General features: G+C 41.9%; 1 protein-coding gene across 1 annotated transcript; it reads right to left on the reverse strand.

The window, feature by feature from the left end:
* Positions 1-68: 68 nt before the first annotated feature.
* LOC129177101 (neuropilin and tolloid-like protein 1) lies at positions 69-18,357 on the reverse strand. The gene is made up of 10 exons (XM_054767876.1): positions 18,115-18,357; positions 17,893-17,958; positions 16,434-16,568; positions 16,116-16,364; positions 12,097-12,138; positions 9,367-9,494; positions 4,489-4,717; positions 1,681-1,794; positions 1,447-1,591; positions 69-1,176 (listed from the first exon to the last, which is right to left on the reverse strand). Exons 1-10 carry the CDS (start codon positions 18,182-18,184, stop codon positions 642-644), a joined length of 1,713 nt encoding a protein of 570 aa, XP_054623851.1. The 5' UTR covers positions 18,185-18,357; the 3' UTR covers positions 69-641.
* Between the last annotated feature and the right edge of the window lie 1,780 nt (positions 18,358-20,137).

A 20,137-nucleotide genomic window follows, 5' to 3' on the forward strand; every position in this document is an offset into this window, starting at 1 on the left:
CACGACTTGTAAAATGAATCACTACATTTATTTCTTTAAATAAGTATGTAGAGAATAGTAGTCAACAAAATATTGCAGCTAAAACAAAACGATGCAATACACAGGACAATGGCAAAGTATCCACACAAATTCAAATAATACTTCTGAAATAATTAAAAGCAAACATACAAAATAATTTATCCAGGAGTGGAAGTGAAACAAATCACAAAATACCCTGAAATTTGAGGTTAACATTGAAATAAATTAAATCGATCTATTCTGTAACACTTGTTTGAATATAGCTTAATTTGGTTTAAAGTGTTAGTGTTATTGGAAATATGGCAGCTTACAAAGACATGAACAGCCCATTATTTATATGGTGGGTTTATTTTAACATAGAGACACAATATCAACATATTTTTGTACAAACACTAAATCAAGGTAATAAAGGAAAAAGTATTTGAGTGAAATAAGCATTTGATCCACACGCAAATGAATCCTGTCAAATGCAAATTAATTTAGAACCTTTCTTTCATGTATGATTTCAGGGATCAAACGATTATTTCCGACACCGTACTTCCTTGCAATACAAATTTCAATCACAATTTCACAATCATCCGTTGCCTCCATTCTTTCACTGTTTACATGGTGATCGTGCCACATCAGAAGTCATTAGACAAAGTACGGTGGACAGTGTGGTCCAAACCTGTCATGCCGTGATGGATCTGATGATGATAAATATGGTGCCTGCTGGTAGTTGGGCCATCGTCTATCATTAAATCATCATCCTCTCCTCTGTAGCCATCTCCCCCATCCTGAGAATAGCTATGCTTCATCACCAGGATGTTCCTGTGACTGGCTGGGGTGGTGTGGTGGGAGAGCCGTGGTGACTGTTGGTTCACCATTCCTGGAGGTAGCGGCGGTACATGTGCCCCACCATCAGGATCCGCAGCGGCCTCTCTCATGCTAAGGTTGCTGCGGCTACCGTGGACACTGCCGTGCATGCTTCCCTGCTGGGATCCACAGTGGTGGTCGCGAATGCATTTGGAGGAGGATCGTCGCAGCTTGTGGGACTTGTCAAACTCCTCGGCCATTGCGGCGTCAGTTAGGTCGCCTGATGGGACGTGTCGTAACGTGCAGAGCTCATAGTGGGGAGGCTCAAACTCTGGATGGAGGAGGGCGGGGTCAAAGTCATCTCTGCGAATGCACACAAACAGAATAGAATTATTTCACTGTAGTTTAGATTCCTAGATGGTCTTAACATTTTGATGAGGAGTGTATATTTTGACATTCCAAAACAAATCAAATGCTTCCCTCGCTCACGGTGCAAACAAATATAACACGCAGACTATGCGGGTATTGAAAGAAACACTCAAAGCAGGCTGTTCTTAGTCTACATATGGATTTTTACATACAAAAAAAAAAGAGTCCACTTTCATAACAAGATGATTTGAGAGATGACTCAACCTGCGGATGATGTATTTCTTGCGAGGCTGTTTGACCTGGATGATGACAGAAATGATGAGCAGAATGACCACCAGGCCGCATGTCACACCAATGATGGTGAGGTTAGTGTTGTCCAGAGAGTCCAGTATGCTGGGTTTCCTTTTCTCTAGTGAGACGCACAATGGTGAAAATAATATTTGTCTCAGGCATGGATGTGGGAGTGCAGATGCAGTAGCTGCTGGTGCTTTGGTGTACCTTTGCAGTGATTCTCGTCCCATGGATACACACAGTTTTGGATGCCGTTGCAGACCAAGGTGTGGTTGATGCACATGTTGCTGTGGCAAAAGAAAGTACCTCCTTCACACGGAGCTGGGAAGAAGGTCACATACAAAAACGCCAAATAGTGTAACTCCTTTTATAATGTGAAACAATACATAAAATGTGTAGAGTACACATAATTTGCCAGTTGATATGGTTCAAATCCATATTTAAAGGGTCCCTATCCTACTCATTTCAGGAGCTTTTAAAAATGATATTGGATCCCAGTGGGGCATTATTCTAATTTTCTTTGAATAAAACACTCCATAAATGTCAAGGCTTGTGTACAGGGTAAATCTTCTCCTCTTGGCTGACATACTCAGATTCCACAGTCTCCTCCCTGACCACGCTGTTGTCTCTGTACTCTGTTGCTGTCGGTACTTGGTATTCAAAACTGCTGCTCGTGAAGTGGCGAGAGCAGAGGAGCAGTGACCATCAGGTATGTCTTTAGCTCCCGGGAAAGCAAAAAAGTCTTCCCGATGCTGCCGATTCCTACATTACATACAATTCTTCTGTGTACATTTAACAAATGCAATAAAATCTGCACACATTTTGTGTGTAAGAAACTAAATAAATACATTTATTCATCTCTTGTTTTGACGCCAAGCAGCCAGTGTTGCTAACCTGGCGATTTTGTCGCTAGATCTGACGACATTCCCAACCCCCCTTGACGACATATTTTCTCAAAAGCGACAAATGTAGCGAGTTTTTCTGGCGTTGAGGAGTTTTTTGGTATTTGGGGACTTAAAAGTGTTCTCACTGAGCAGCAGCGGATGCTGTTGACAGGTCCGCCCCGCCCAAAGGCAGTCACAAGCCAGCAGTGTAGTGGCTTCCGCGGCACACTGACAGCATGATGTGGAGCTCTACGCGATGTCGCGGGGGTGGAGCTCGCCCTGTTTAACACAGTGAGCTCTAAAACGCAAATGTTTCTTAATCTTCACTGAGGCCGGATAAAAGAGGACGGTGCGTTTATTGTATTGATATTATATTGTTCGTCTATTGCTACTCTTTATTAGTAAAATTAAGTGGATTATTTTACAATTCTTTGGGTAAATGTACGTAATTGATACTGTATTGCTATATTTATTGTGACGCTCAGTTGCTATTACATATAATCACCAGAAGAGTGTGCTATTCACCAACCACAGCTGTTGCTGGTTAGCTGTTCCATTGTGCTAATTTAAAAAAGTTATAAATAGCCAACGTGTGATGGGAGAACTAACGGCTTAAATATTAAAGTTATTTTAGTTTGATGAAATGATGGGCATGGCCGCACGGTGGTTAGTGGTTAGCATGTTGGCCACACAGTCAGGAGATTCGAATCTCCGCTGGACATCTCTGTGTGGAGTTTGCATGTTCCCCCTGTGCATGCGTGGGTTTTCTCCGGGTACTCCGGTTTTCTCCCACATTCCAGAAACATGCATGTTAGGTTAATTGGCCACTCTAAATTGTCCATAGGTATGAATGTGAGTGTGAACGGTTGTTTGTCTAATGTGCCCTGCGACTGGATGGCCACCAGTTCAGGGTGTACCCCGCCTCTCACCCGAAGTCAGCTGGGATAGGCTCCAGCATGCCCGCGACCCTAGGAGGATAAGCGGCATAGAATGGATGGCTGGAAATGGTGGGCAATTTTCAATTAACAAATCAAGAATCATGTTTATTTGTAGTTCTAAACGTAATTAATGTGTTTTCAATCACTTTTTTGTCTCTCCTACGAGGTTATGATTTCTTCCTACAGCATTTTACATCATATGCAAATTAGATGATGATGTCATCTAGCAACTTCTAGGACAGCCAATAGCTAATTTTCTTACTGAGAAGTTGGCAACAGTGCCAACAGCAGCCTGGGCAGTTTCTTGTTTGTCCTGGTTTGCCCCGTTTTCGGTTTTGTTTAGGGATTTACTCGTGTGTATTCTTGTTTAGGGGTACCGGTGAGGTGACAAGACGAGTTGGTGTGTTCACCTCAGCGTCCCTTTTGTTTGTTTGGTGCCGGTGGATCAGGATGTGTTTATTTTGTCACTTTGGGACATGGGAGGGGTTTAGGTGGGTTTTTTATATTAGTTTATTCATCAATAAACTTGGGTGACTTGATTATTTTAACATATTGAATATGTCCCCCGGGTCATAACAGACACACACAATAGATGCATGGTTCTCATTCACACAAGCTTAACTCTCACGTCTACACAAACTTAACTTTCGCTTTTTAGAGGGGCGCAGCAACCTCTATTTAGACCGTGCACTTTCATTCTGGGCTCTTAAATTGTGTGATCATTGGCTACTTCTCAGATAGCAATGACGTCCGAAGAAGCAGGAAGAAAAGCTAAAGAAAATAAATAGCTTTTATGGACAAAAGATGGAAATTAACCACTGGCTAAAATCTGGCATATATGAAAATGTTGTCTAATATGCACTGTCCTTGTCTTTCTTAAATAAAGAAATGTACAAATCTGCAACTCTACATCTGAAAAGACACTTTGAGGATTCCATTTTCAAGAAAAGGCGACCAGCAGCACTGAGCAGACTTCCTAAAGTTGTGATGTGAGGAATGCAAATGATCTCGTGCAATTCTGATGACGTTCTCATACCCGACCGCTCATGACATTCAGATGGCGTAAAAATGAAAGCAGGGATAACTTAAAAACACACTAAGCTAACAATATGGCACTTTCACATCACGTAGACCAAAAGTACAACATTTTTAAACAGCTGGAAATGTAGGCTAGAAAAAATGGATTCACTCACGATCAAGGAAGGTGGTGAAGAGGATCTTGAATTTGCTTTTCCTGCTTCCCTCATCCGCCCACAGCCTGACCACGCCCAGTGATGATGTCAGCATGACATCGTTGGCAACGGTGGAGCAGAACTTATTCTTCAGGTGCTCAACCGAACTGCTGCCATCATAAATGGCAACAAAGTTACGCTTGCACTCGTTTGAGTTGTGCATCTCATACTCCAGAAAGCGCATGTAGATCTGTCGATGAGACGGGAGACTTTGAATCCTTTTATGTACCGTATACTGTATATACATTATATACATATGCACTACATGTACATATAAATATACAGTGGTGTGAAAAAGTGTTTGCCCCCTTCCTGATTTATTTATTTTTTGCTTTTGTTTCTCACAATTAAATGTTTCAGATCATCAAACTAATATAAATATTAGTTGATGACAATAAAACTGAACACAAAATGCAGTTTTTAAATGAAACTTTTTATTATTAAGGGAGAAACAAATTCCAAACCTACAAGGCCCTGTGTGAAAAAGTGATTGCCCCCTAAACCTAATAACTGGTTGGCCCCCCTTAGCAGCAACAACTGCAATCAAGCGTTTGTGATAACTTGCAATGAGTCTCTTACAGCGCTGGGGAGGAATTTTGGCCCACTCATCTTTGTAGAATTGTTGTCATTCAGCCACATTGGAGGGTTTTCCAGCATGAAGCGCCTTTTTAAGGTCATGCCACAGCATCTCAATAGGATTCAGGTCAGGACTTGGACTAGGCCACTCCAAAGTCTTCATTTTGTTTTTCTTCAGCCATTCAGAGGTGGACTTGCTGGTGTGTTTTGGATCATTGTCCTGCTGCAGAACCCAAGTTGGTTTCAGCTTGAGGTCACCAACAGATGGCCGGACATTCTCCTTCAGGATTTTTTGGTAGAAAGCAGAATTCATGGTTCCATTTATCACAGCAAGTCTTCCAGGTCCTGAAGTAGCAAAACAGCCCCAGACCATCACACTACCACCACCTTATTTTACTGTTGCTATGATGTTCTTTCTCTGAAATGTGCCATTACTTTTACGCCAGATGTAATGGGACACACACCTTCCAAAAAGTTCACCTTTTGTCTCGACAGACCACAGAGTATTTTTTCCAAAGGTCTTGCGGATCATCAAGATGGTTTCCAGCAAAATTGAAATGAGTCTTAATGTTAGTTCGCTGACGAAGCTCTTCGGATGAGGAGCGAAACGTCCGACACCTTCTTTGCAGAAGTACAGATGACATCTCAAGAAGCCTTTCCCTCGTTGGACGCATTGCTACCAACTTTGGGAGAGACATCCTTCTGCTGGTACGTATCTTAGAAAAGGCCACTCTTAAATTAGCAGATTTAAGGAACCACCTCAGATTCAATCTTAGATGCAGGCAGAGTAGGTTAATCCCCAAATGCATGAGGCAAGCGTCCCTTGAGCAAGGACATTTGGCAAGAAAAATGCAACTAAACTACATCAGAAAAATACAGAATTTGAGAATTAGGAGACTTAACATAGAGAAAAGAAATAAACAGTCTGAAGTAGAAAACTTCTATCAGAGATTGCAAACCAAGCTTACGCACGAAACCTATCAGGAGGTTTGTGAATTTATTAAATCGGGTTATATGAAGCACCATAGCAAAACCAAAGAAAGGCATAAGGGAAAATTCCAGAAACTTCTATTGGAAAATCGACCACAGCTTGTCGTAAACACTAAGGAGGGGGGGAAATCAGATCAATACTAAAGAAAATTGGATCAAAAATCTGTCAGACAGAAGCCTCTCGGAGACAGAGAAGGCAGTATTAACCAAGGGTCTCAACTTCTCAGTGACTCCTAAAACGATACCCACAGTAGACTATATCACAGCAGCTGAATCGGCCATCAGGAACAATAACCTTTCTAGAACAGAGGCAGGGGACCTTCGTCTGAGAATGTCGGCCCTTCTCAGTAGTGCTAAACCACCACCGTCCAATATCATGGTAGGTGAGAGGAAAGCATTAGCGGCTCTGCAGAAAGATGAGAGCATCACCATATTACCAGCTGATGAGGGCAGATGCACAGTGGTTCTCAACACATTGGACTATGAAGAAAAAATAAAAAGTCTAATTAGTGATGCCAACACATATGAGCAACTTAAAAGGGACCCATCCAGTAGGTATAAGAAAGAAATCATAGACTGTCTCCTCTAACTAATTGACAGACAGATGTATCATAGGTTATACCCTGGGGAGGCTACACCATGTATCTATGGCCTTCCAAAAATTCACAAGGAAGGGTTTCCCCTCAGACCCATTGTCTGTAGCATTGACTCTACCACGTACAATGTAGCAAAATATGTAAAAACAGTCTTATCCCCATTGGTAGGCAACACTGATCATCATATAGAGAACACAAAAGGGTTTGTGGCGAGCATCAAAGACCTCAGATTGGAGCCAGAGGAAACTTTGGTGTCTTATGATGTGACTTCACTTTTCACATCTGTCCCCACTTCAGCAGCAGTCTCGGTGGTGAGGAAGACTGCTCGAGGACTCAACTCTGCATCGGAGAACAAAACTTAGTGCTGACCACATCTGCCAATTATTGGAAATTTGCCTTAACATTACATATTTTCAGTTTAGAGGGAAATTTTACAGACAATTTCATGGTTGTGTCACCAGTCTCACCCATAGTGGCGAATCTGTACATAGAAGAGATGGAGAAACAGGCTCTCACATCCTTCTCAGGGACAAAACCTAGGCACTGGTTTAGATACGTGGATGGCACCTTTGTCATGATGAAAAAACAGGAAATTCAGTCTTTCACAGATCACATCAATGCGGTGGACACCAATATCAAATTTACTCACGAGGACGCTAAAGAGAACCAACTAGCCTTCTTAGACTGCAAGGTAATTAATTATAGGAGAGGACAGACAGCTACTTACAGAGGTCTTTAGAAAGGCCACACACACTGACCAATACCTGCTTTTTGAATCAAACCATCCACTACAACATAAACTAGGGGTTATTAGGACCCTCCAACATAGAGCGGAACAAATACCAACTAGTTCTGAGGGAAGGAAAAAGGAGACACAACATGTCCAGAGAGCGCTCTCTACCTGTGGGTACCCACGGTGGGCTTTTAACAAATGTCAAAAGAAGAGAGTAGGGAAAGAAACCCAAAAGTCCACAGAAGCAAAAAGGAGAGGAGTGGTAGTCCCTTATGTAGCTGGGGTCTCCGAAAAACTCCAGAGGATCTTATGGCAACACAAAATTCCTACCTATTTCAAACCAGTAAATACCCTGAGACAAAAATTAGTGCATCCTAAAGACAAGGCTCCAAACCAAAAACAGAGCAATGTGGTCTATTCCATCCACTGTAAAGATGAGGAATGCAAAGAGCACTACATTGGGGAAACTAAGCAAATGCTCCAAAAAAGGCTTTATCAACATCGCAGGGACAATTCTAGTGGTCCTCAATCAGCAGTACATCTACACCTTAAAGCAACCAATCACTCTTTTGAGGACAGTGAGGTAAAGATTTTGGCCAAAGAAAACAGATGGTTTGAAAGAGGAGTAAAGGAAGCTATTTTTGTCAAACAACAGAACCCATCATTGAATCGGAATGGTAGTTTGAGGTTTAATTTGGACCCTGTGTTCAGCAGGTTACTGAGACCAAAACCCACAGCTCTTAGTCTTGCAAATGAGGTGGAGCCAGGGCCGAGCCAGAACAATAGATGCTAACAAGCCAGTATCAGAGTCGTTCATACCCAACTACAGGGAGCTACACTTCCCTTTGATCGGAGGTGCTAATGGAAGGAGAGGATTAGACCACAACTCCGCCCAGGCTTAGTGTAAGGAACCGATAGGAGGAGGGTTTTGGCACACCAATTCCACCCACTCTTACTGTATTTAAGGCCTAGGCTACCAGCACTTGTTAGTTCGCTGACGAAGCTCTTCGGATGAGGAGCGAAACGGCCGACAGTAGTACAGATGACGTCTCAAGAAGCCTTTCCCTCGTTGGACAACTCCTGTATGACTGAGAGCCTACACAGACTTGAGTCTTAATGTTCTTTTTGTTCAGCAGTGGTTTTGGTCTTGGAACTCTGCCACACATGCCGTTTTTGCCCAGTCTCTTTTATGGTGGAGTCATGAACACTGACCTTAAAAGTGAGGAAAGTGAGGCCTGCAGTTCTTTGGATGTTGTTGTGGGGTCTTTTATGACCTCTTGGATGAGTTGTGGCTGCGCTTTGGGGTTATTTTGGTTGGCAATCACTTTTTCACACAGAGGCATGTAGGTTTGGATTTTTTTTCTCCCTTAATAACAAAACGTTCCACTTAAAAACTGCATTTTGTGTTCAGTTGTGTTTTCATTGACTACTACTATGATCTGAAACATTTAAGTGTGATAAACATGCAAAAAAATCAGAAAGAAATGTATATTATAGTTATGATTGTTCACTTTTTACACTTCTTTATGTGTGCCAAGCAGCAGTGCGCCAAAGACAAGGAACACTATCACCACGGAAGTGAGAATGAACATCATAAAAAGCGTGTAGACGTTCCCACCAATACTGGCTGCTCTATGGGTCTATGTTGCAACCATCGTTAAGGATAAAGATGATTGAATGCTAGAGGGGTCATGGATTCCGTGCGCTATTACCAGGAAGAAGAAGCTGAAGAAGAGGTGGTGATCCTCCCAGATTAGGCTGGGACAATAGGAATATTGTAGCAACTGTACTTGTTTTGAAGCAAAACGCTGCACTAAAGGATCCCAGCGGACTTGTCCTCTTGTTATTATACATTTTAGATTTTGGTCAGATTTCCCGCTATATACGACAAGGCCAAATTCGTCAGCCAAAAACAAATCAAGCATTAGAACAACTGAAACAGACCTTGGCTTTTGGCGGGGCTCGAACATACCACCTGCAGTCCACAGCCTCTGTCTGCAGTGCCCGGTTCTCCCTGGTGATCTGAGTAGATTCCACGTAGCCTTCTGGACCATTCAACTCAAACTCACAAACTGTAAAGAGCAGCATTTTAGTGAAATTATTTTTAAAAAATGACATGACACCAAATCTTGTTATAACATTGAAATTTCCTGTGTTAGATGTGTACTCAAATATTGAAATATTGGCTTTTTTTCACCTTGTATGGTCTATTCCTGGATGAATTTCTGTTGGGGTTTTTTAATATATTTTTATTATGTTATGGCCGCTCGTTGTGTTAAACAACAGACGAGACATTAATACAAGTAAATAATACAAATAAATAAATAAATAAAGTGCTATGAGTGTGTGCGCGTGTTGTGTGCGGCGTGTGCGAGTGCTGCGTTGAGGAGCCTGATGGCCTGTGGGTAAAAACTGTTTGCCAGCCTTGTGGTCCTGTTGTTGTTGCTTAATTTATTGGTATATATGTTTATGTGTTTATGTTTCTTATGTTCTTATTCTTTCATTTGTTTTCTTTCTTTTCTTGGGAGAATGAACAGAATAAGATTTTCATTGCATGGTATAACTGCTGTTTTACCATGCACATGACAATAAAACTCTCTTGAATCTTGAATCTTGAAAAGGGCTTTAGCAGGAACACTTGAGGTGACGGAGTAAGCTTGTTCACATTTCTAAAAGACACCATTCGCCTCGTCAGATTGGCAAACTTTGTGGGTCCATACTTCCCCACAGATGGAAATACAAAGTCAAAAAGCCACAAGACGTTGGAGTGTGGAAGAGCGTGCCAAGGTGGCAGTCAGTTAATCTACATTTCTCCTGCTAATATTTTCCACAGTAGCCAGCCTAGTGCTCATGGCGGCTAATGCACTGCTAATTCCTATCTGGCTTGTTCTGACACGCAAGCTAGGCGGTTAATATGCTAGCTGTTGTAGCTGTCACTGCCAGTAAAACATATCATGTTCCTCACAAATCAATATTAGTCAAAGTTATTCTATCCATCCATTCTCTTTGCCTCTTAATCCTCATTAGGGTCACGGGGTCAATGTTATTATTGTTGTGAATGTCACTTTCTTGGCATGCGTCCACGGCTGTGCTTTTTTGTGTCGCCTATAAGTGTTCTAGAGCTGAATTACTCGCAGTGTCAAATAAAAACACCTTAATTACGTTTAGAACTACAAATAAATTTCATTATTGGTTTGTTCATTTAAATTTAGCCATCATTTCATCAAAATAAAGAAATTGTAATATCTTATCTCGGTCATCTCCTCTCAAAGTCTAGACAGCGTAATACAGTCAAACCTGTCTATAGCGGCCATTGAAGGGAAACGGCAAAAGTGGCCGCTATAGACAGGTGGCCGCTATAGACAGGTTGGCGGCCATTTTGAATTTGTGCGCACACATATTAACATGTATTCACAAAAAGACTGGAGCAAAACCAAGAGACATAGGGGAAAACGCTCTGTTGACACATAAACAGGCAGGTAAATCTAGGTAACAGCTCCGGTGTGGAAACTAGTAATATCAATAACAACAATGAACCAGCGCTGCACATTCGACGGCGCTGGCCTTTTATCCGCCACAAATGTTAATTGACCGCAACTGCGCCGCCACCAGGCATGAAGCGGCTTCCTCTTCCTCCGCGGAGAAGGCACAGCCCGCCAAAAAGAGCGCAGGAAAGGGGACGCTCACTCCTGTCCTGCAGAACGTCACAAATTTCGATCTTTGATTTTTTTTAAAACACGATTTTTTTAAATTTTAGTGAACGAGCCCGAGGATATATGGCTTTTAATCTCTAATTAGTCAGCATTTAAGTGATATTTTAGATGTTTTATTCAGGTGTTTTGGCTATTTTAGGATCTATTCACGGCATTGCAAAGTGGGAAAATTACCGTTTTGGCCGTCATTGAATATTTTCAGGGTGGCATTGCAAAGTAAGAAGACGGCTTTTTTATGTCGAACTAGGACTCCGTAATTAAAGTCTACACACGACGACTTCATTACTTAAAAAACTAAACTTTTTCGTGCATGAAGCTTCTGCTTGAGTCGGCATTTTGGCCGCTATATGCGGTCAGATATTGACCAAGGGATACAAAATGGGTGGCCGCTGGCCGCGTTAGACAGGTGACCGCTATACACAGGGTCTATAAACACGTACATTTTCTGAGGGGGATTTTTCAGTGGCTGCTATAGGCAGGTGGCCGTTCTATACAGGTGGCCGCTAAGACAGGTTTGACTGTAATTAGATCCCGCTCTGTAAAACAGGGTGAGATACACCCTGGCGGCATCGCGCCTCGTGCATGCGTGATTCATGGATGCACAGAGCTCCACTATGCTCTCAGCGTGATGGCTTGTGAGTGCTTTGGGGCGGGGCGGACCTCTCAGCAGCACCCCCTGCTGCTCTGTGAGAACACAAACTGCAGAACAATACGTGCTTTGACAAGTCCTCAAATACCAGAAAACTCTCCAACGTTGCTAGAAAAATAAGCTACATTTGTCGCTAGTCGCGTTTGAGGAAATATTTCACAAAGAGGGTTTGGAATGTTGCAAGATTTAGCGACAAAGTCGCCACGTTGGCGACACTGGTTTGAATCTGGCTCCCGGAATTTTGTCTGCCAGTGATACTTTTCTAAAAACAAAATTTGTTGTCACGAGCACTTTACGTATTGTCATACCCACATGGCAATGCTGGCAGTTCTCCCAGACCTTTGAACTCAGGATCTAAAAGCAGAAGAAAAGACTCGTTATGAAACATTTACAAGCATTTTTTCCAAAGTTTAGTAGGACAACTCTGTGTTTTCATGAACAGTACAGTTGCACTTGAAATGATTCAACTCGCATTGTAAATGACATTTATTTTCAAAATGTATAAAAAAAAGTGAGTGTTCGTATTAGATGTGTTGAGCTTTTTGAAAGCAACAACCGAAAGTCAATAACTCGTTCTGTCATTAAATAAGCTTTAAAAACATGAGGTCATGACACACATTTCTTACGACACGAACCAAAAACCTCCGTTTTACCCATCCACACGCTGAGCCCGAGTTTAAAAAAAACAAAACCCTGCTACATATTGTGTCCTGAACCTTTGTGCTGATGAATCCACTTGCTCGGTGGATTATAGATCCAGATTTACCATCTTAGTTCTTATTAATCCTCTCATGTTTCTTGCCCGTTTTGGCTCCAAGCTTGCACAGATTATTCACATTGATTTCTATCTGCAAGAAGGTGCAGTACAACAATGCACTACCAGGGCCTCATCCAATAGGAGGATTAGATGTGCAATCAATTCATCTAAAGCTTTCTCTGTTGTTTTTCCATCACATGCATGTGTCATATGCATTGAAAAACTACCACGTGAAGAAAACATCATGGACGTTTTTTGTAAATTGGGGGAAAATAAAGGTAGAGGGGCCAGAATTTCCACCCGGGTGTGGTGCTGATAATGTGGTGCAAGGCCTGACTTTGCCGGCCATAGGATGCATTATGCCCATGTTGCCGAGCAGACTGGAAGCTGTGCTGCGCTTGCAGTACCGGGGGATTTTTTTTCCCATGAAAGTTAAAATACGGGAACCTATAAAAATGGGAGGGTGTCATGAAAGAGAGGCAAAGAGTTTCTTTGGGAAAAAAAAACATCATACAAATGTGATTACTGATGGACGCAGTAATATTTCAGAAGTGAGATGAGGTTTACTGGATGAACACAAGATATGCAATATGCATCAAAACTAAATTAGACAGGTGTAGAAATTCGGGCACCCCTGTCATTTTGTTGATTTGAATACCTCTATCTACCAAGCCCTGGTTAATTGGAACACAAAATGGGTTTTGTGAGCTCATTAAGCCTTGAATTTCATAGCTAGATGCATCCAATCATCTAATCAAAGGTATTTAAGATGGCCACTTTCTCTTTGACCTTTGCACACCACGGTATTACAGAGAAGAAGGATGCTGTCCTTTCATCCTTCCTAAAAGATTCAGTCATTTAGCCTCTAGCAAATAAAAAAGACACAAATACCTTGGTCTTTACATCTGAATGGGATGCTAATGAAGGTGATACCACCCAAACTACCATCGTTGAGGGGCAGAGGCCCCACTCCACTGTATGCTCACCATTGTCATTCGGACACCACTAAAGAGACAACCATTCCTGTCTGGACCTGCCTCCTCCTTTAGAGGATAAATAGACTGGATCTTGCACCGAGCTCTCAGACTAGAGTGTCCTATCTAGTCTGACTGTTGTGTGTCCCGCCTAGTCTTTGAGCGTGAACTGATGAAGCCTGCTCGAATGAGAGCCCAAACGGCTTCTAAGACAACCTGAACAGTCCAGTTGTGATCCATTCAATGCCCTGACAATACAATGACATGCATGAATGACAATATTCACATGCACATTGTCTTCCATTGGCTATTGTTTTTCTTTCCTGACACAACCCTCCCATTTATGCGGGCTTTGGACTGGCACTGGAGAGCTCCAGTGGCTGTGTATTGGGGCACTGGCTGGGAATCGACCCAGCTACAGAAGGCAGGAGCATGTGCCGCTGCTGCTACTCTATTTTTTTGCTTGTGAACTTTGGACTGTCACTTATATAGCACTGTTCTACCTTCAAGGTACTCAAACACTGTTAGCACATTTACCTACTGATGTGCAGCATCAGGAGCAACTGGGGGTTCAGTATCTTGCTCAAAGACACTCTGACATGGTCACGAGAGGACGGAGGATCGAACCGGCAACCTTCAGGTTGGGAGACGACCACCCTACCTGTTCGGCTAAAATCTTTTATTCCTATAATCATCATCAACAAAACACAAACTCATCGAACGATCTTGAAATCTTTCAAGTGAAAAGTACCGGTATCAGCATTGGCAATACTGGCCCTGTGCTACAAAATTTGCAGTATCGTCTTCCCCTACAGAAAAGCTTCAAATGATAAAGTAAAGCAGTTTATTTGGGGTCTTTTCCAGTTCAAACGTAAAAAAAAAAAAAAATCGCCTAAAGGAATTTCAGTCTAATAGAAAGAAAACATTTTAAAGATGTGTGTATACAAGGTAGTTTAATTATGTCCCGCCATTATTGATGAGTGGTATTAGACAAGAGATAAGCATTTGGCAAGCAAGACATGTAAGCAGATGGGAAACAGACTCTCATTATCTGCCGGTAAGGACAAATATGTTCTAAAATGAATCGTTTCAAAATCCAAATGGATTATTAGGTGAGCTTAAGTGGATGGTTGGCTGCAAGCAAAAAGAAAAGAAATGGACGGACAGACAGAAGGATGCAGATTAATCTTTGCTTGTCGTCATTGTAGGTGGCCTATAAAAGCTGCTGTTAATAAAGCCTCAGCCTCGGCCTCGCTTAAGCTGCTGCTGCTGCTGCGGCTCAGCGTTGACAAGCTGGATTCCCCTGAAGACAAGCTTTCATTAACTCTTGTGCATGTGTGTGTGTGTGTGTGTGTGTGTGTGTTTGTGTCTACCCTCCTCCCGCACCAGTTGCAGATCACATTTCCAGCAGCGTGAAACCACATTCTACAATATTTAAAGGAAGTTGTTTCTCGTACTGAATTGCCATTCGTAAAAAACAACAGCCGAAAATGCTCCCCACTCCTGCAACGGAAATTCATGTCCACGTGTGCACACAGGCAGTTTATGTGATCAAAAAGAGAGGGCAACTGCTGTGCAACGTAACAGCCGTCTGTGTCAAAGCCAGAGAACGTTAACGGACGGTGATTCCATGCCAAGAAGAGGAGTTGAGTGCTCGGAAGTGTAAATAATACCCGACAACACTATGAAAACTAATGAAAAGCTTTCTCAAGGTAGAGGGCGGAGTGGAGTGAAGAAAGCAAATGGAATGTAAAATGGATGAGATGGAGCAAAGAACACGGATGAATGATGGGACTGTGATTGGGCTCAGCGTCACACGCAGGTTGTATGCCAGGGCAATCTCTCTGCTAACTGACACCATATATTTGACATGTTGACACTGGCTATATTTTGTTTGCCTACATTTTGTTATTTAAAGATTGTTCACTTCCTGTGTCTAAATGTCCACATTTTCTAATTAAGCAATTGAATAAATAGCAAATAAAGTAACATCTTTATTATTTATTATTAACACAGAACACCTCTTTATAGTTTTACATGCATGAAACAATTTACAATGCATATACGTGAGGAATGAAAGGGATACATTAGCATTTTAGGTTTATTTTACCTTCACTGAAGACATCATTGCTGATGTGAGCGTTCCCAAAGACACCATGTGGCAGCGAGACACCACACGGACACCACCTTGCTGTTTTGCTGCGAGTTCTCTCTTGAATTCAATAAAGTTTCACACCTTCATTTATCAAAATGCTGCCATTTGCAAGGTTTTTGGCTCAATTTTGGGTTATTGAGGTGAGAAACATGATTAAATTCAAGAAATAAGTCATGGCAAAAGAGGAAGGTGGTGCCTGAGGTAGTGGCCTGAGGCATTGTGAGCGAGGTGTCACTACGCCAGTAACGTAGTTCTTAGGCGTAACAATGTGAATAACAATAATTATAATAATGTAACAATGTGAATAACAATAATAATAACAATGTGGCTGCAGCTTGGTTAATATGCAGGTCACATTACGGAAATGGAGCGTTGTTGGTCCCATTATGTGTATTGTAACTTCCAACGTCTTTATACAGCACCCAAGCCCCAAGCCATGACTCACCTTGTGTGAAGTTGTACCGGGCTGAAAAGCCGATGGCCTCCAGCTCTCCATCAGCCACAAACTTGATGTACAGGTACCTCCCACTGGAGCGGACATACATGGGGCTCTCCTGGCCGCAGTAGCGTCCAATGATGGGTGAGAAACCAAAGGGCCCATCACGGACCTCGATGTGGTCAAACTTGCACTCCCACGACGGCTCGATGGAATACTTTTCATCAAAAAACAAGTCGATGCACTGGCGGGGGGACGCTGGAACAGAAGGAGCTCTTTAGTCGAGACTGGAGGCTGAGATTATGTTTAATGTAGAAGCAGACTCACCTTCTATAATGTAGACGCATTCCCTCTCAGGTGGGTATTTGTCAGGGTAGTTGGGTGACGTGAAATAGCCTCCATCGGGTTCCTTCACCCAAGCCCCGCACTGCCCAGCTGGTGTCACACCTGAGTTGTTGGTCACTGGCAGCAAAGGTGTCAAAGTGTTTTATTGTCGTATACCAGTCCAAAGTGTCAACCATTTCCATAAAGCACTGAGAAATAATTACGGTACACACAAAGGCGCTGCAAAGTCGCAGATTTTTATCAGGACACTATTTTTTTGTGGGGAAACCCACCATTATTATGCTTACAATCTCTAAAATTAGGCATTTTCTTGGTAAAAAAAAAAAAAGTTGGGATGCTCCGATCAGGGTTTTATGCTGCTGATACCGATCATCCATGAGCGAAATCGGGAAACCCTGGGCCCACGAGCACCACATTGGGGACCTCTGGGCTATATGATATGAACGGGGAACCATAAAATACTTTTTCAAAATCACTGGTGGAGCTTAAGAGGATCAGACGGTTTCTTTTAGGAGAATTATGATACGAGAGCACACAGCACGCAAACCCAGATTCCTCCACCGACGACGACGAACGGCCATCCAGTCTGACGAATCCAACCACTTTTCGGGCTATAAGCCTTAGACCTGCGACTGCCACGCACACGTTTGGCTACATTAGCCGTCGCCCGACCGGTGATCGCATTGCGAGCTTTGAAAACTCACCACACACTGCCCCCCAAATGCGGTACAAAACTTTTTAACGTGGCACCCAGGCGAAACATATTTCGCAGCATGTTTTGCAGGGTGCAAAACTTATATCACTCTCACAACAACAGGAAGTCCCACACGGCAGACATGTTTGTTTTGGGCTTTGCGAAGGGAAAGTGGGTGCTGCAATGGTGGCGGAGCTGATCGGCGGACGTGATCGGCGTTATTAAGCAAGTATCGCATGCTTTTTCAGGGAAACCGGACGATACTGATCGGTGGCCGATGATCGGAGCATCCCTGGTAAAAACCCATCTCAGAAGAAGCTTATCAGCCCAAACGCTTAGCAAAATAACACAAGTAACGTATGTGGAACAAACAATGTAACTGTGTGGGGCTAAAAAATAGGCACTTACACACTAATATACAAACAAAGCAATACTATTTTATAGTCATTTATAACCGCAAGGCATGCTGGGTAAGCAAATTAATGTTACGTACAGTCGTGTCAAAGACATAGTCCAAGCTTGATTGGTGTGTCAAAAACAGACAACTTTATTACTCGTCTGAGAACACATGTGCTGTCCTATATTGCAAAAGCACCAGTTTAATGAAGCCTCAGGATTACGCACCCTACTCCTAATCCATAAAATAGCCATCATAACTCCCCTGTTTACATATGAAGAACAGCAAAAGGCTTTTGGCTTTTTTTTTTTGGTGTTTGCACTTTGCTGGCTCGGCTGAAAGGAACATACCTTGTGTTTTTGTTTTAGTGGCCGTTGCACCCGACAACTCACGTGAGATCAAATTTTCTGCAAAAGCTGACAGAAGACATGAAAGGTTAAATATAAGATGATAAAAGTTGAAGAATCTGCTTAAATGTATTCTTGCAACCACTGTAAAAAAAAAAGAGAGATGGGACAGAAAAAGAAGAAGGCACATTTAATATCGAGCAGGAACTTCTAAAACATGCTTACCCACGTACAGCACAAGTTTGCACAGCATCTCCGTTCCCCGGGAATGCATAACTCTCACGAGTAGATCCATCAAATGTCACTTCCCATTGCGCAACATATTCTTCTGCACATAAATTGTTCTCCAATTGGGACAAATCCCACCACAAAATAGCTCAGCGTCATTCTTCCCACAGCTCAAGGATTAAACGTCTGGCTCTCCCTAACCTTCCTATGTTTTTGCGCCACCGTTATATTAGAAATCCTCTTAGAGGAAACTGTCCTTGACAGAACAGGAAACAATCTGCTGTGTTTTCCTGCACTTTTGCATGAATTAATTACATCTACGTGCGTGTTTAGGAATGCAAGGACAAATCAATCCGTGTATTCAGTGTGATTACTGTAAAGCACATATAAGGTAATATTAAGAAGTACCGTACTGTATTATTACTGACAGTAATAGTAACAGTACTGTAACACCCCTCACAGTAACATAGTGCTGTGCTGTATTTTTTACCGTATTTGTTAGTGCTAGTATAAGACTATTGTAGTAAGAATTATTGCATTCATTTTTAATATTGTAAATCAAAAACTGTAATAACCGCCTACTGTAAAATCAAGACACATTTAGCCACAAAAAATGCATTTATTCTTGTTAATGCCAAACATTACAAACAATACAATGAATGAAACAGAATATGGCTTCTGGGTTGAATCTGGTCTGAACACGCCATCATTGTACATTTTCAATACGTTTTCTTTTGACGACCCATCAATAATAGAAACTTCTTCATTTGGAATTTCAAGCTTTTATAATTCTTCAGGTGGGTCTGATCTTAGGCAGCATTTCTTGTGCGTACACATCAGGGTAGTGTGCTGCTCTCGCACTTGTTCATTGGCAAAACTGATATGAAAGTCACCAGTGATGTGTCGGTCGCGAACGAATCGAATCTAAGAGCCGCCGGCTCTCTGAGATGAACGACAGGAGCCGGTTCGTGTCGTTGGGAGCCAATTAGGTTTTTTCCTCGTCTTTTTTTTTCTGTTAAAGGCGAATGCCATTTGTCAAGATGTGTGGCGGCTTCGCTGTGGCCACACTGGGGTTAAACACACGCTGTGGTGCTCTTAGAGCCGATCCGTTCGATTTGACCTATTTTGACCTAATTTATCTATTGAGATGGGTGTTTGTTTTTATCATAGTATATTATAATATATTTCTATAGCTGTTAATTGAAGTTTAAATAGAGCAATTTAAATAATAAACATTTGATATCATGTATTTTTTACATTTGTAATTCATTGCACACAATACACATAATTTGGTAATAAATTAATTTAAGACAAGTAAAAAATCTAAGGGAGCCAGTTGGGAGCCAAAAGAGCCGGCTCTTTCTATAGTGTGCAGAGCCAAACGAACCAGCTCTCTAATAAGAGCTGAAATTTCCATCATTAAAAGTCACGGTTACCTCTTCAGTTTGGTGATGCTAACTAATGTTAGCAAGGTTTTGCAACGCCAGCAAAGACATACAGAGTCTCCAGAAGAAGGCAATAGCGGTCCTTCCTCAAATGGACCACAGCCGTTAGACAACCACGTCCCTCGGAAAAGAAAAAAAACATAACCATAACCGTACTTCATATATGTAATATGTTGGGAGGTTATTTGATAAGTGACTCTTGTTAAAATACTTCTTTAGCATGGGGACGTTGCTACCGTCTTTTTTTTTCAACCAACTTTATTAATGCCTTACAAATTACACTAACAGTGCATAATAATAATAATTAAAGTAAGATACACCAGGGGACATGAGCAATGAAAATGAAATTGAATTAAGGATATTGAAGTAGGAGCACAGATTTATAGTCTTGATAGCTTTTTTGTTATTAGCAGAGGATATTGATTTGAAGTACAGCTTCAGTTCTTTCATGAAAACATAAAAAAGGGGTTTCACTCTGGCAAATTTACATTTGTCGATGTAGAATTTTGCAAGAATTAAAATGAGATTAATTAAAAAATATTCTTTGTCAGCTGGAGCATCATTCTTTACAAAGC

This window comes from Dunckerocampus dactyliophorus, chromosome 2 (assembly GCF_027744805.1).
Source record: "Dunckerocampus dactyliophorus isolate RoL2022-P2 chromosome 2, RoL_Ddac_1.1, whole genome shotgun sequence".
Taxonomy (NCBI): Eukaryota; Metazoa; Chordata; class Actinopteri; order Syngnathiformes; family Syngnathidae; genus Dunckerocampus; species Dunckerocampus dactyliophorus.

What these genes read in the sequence shown, in the direction of transcription:
- LOC129177101 (XM_054767876.1), bottom strand. Translation starts at nt 18,184, where the DNA reads ATGGATCTACTCGTGAGAGTTATGCATTCCCGGGGAACGGAGATGCTG. An exon ending in GAGCCCCGCCAAAAGCCAAG is followed by an intron (nt 4,718 to 9,366) that starts GTCTGTTTCAGT and finishes TCTCATCGACAG; the next exon opens with ATCTACATGCGCTTTCTGGA. An exon ending in CTTCACCACCTTCCTTGATC is followed by an intron (nt 1,795 to 4,488) that starts GTGAGTGAATCC and finishes CCTTCTTCCCAG; the next exon opens with CTCCGTGTGAAGGAGGTACT.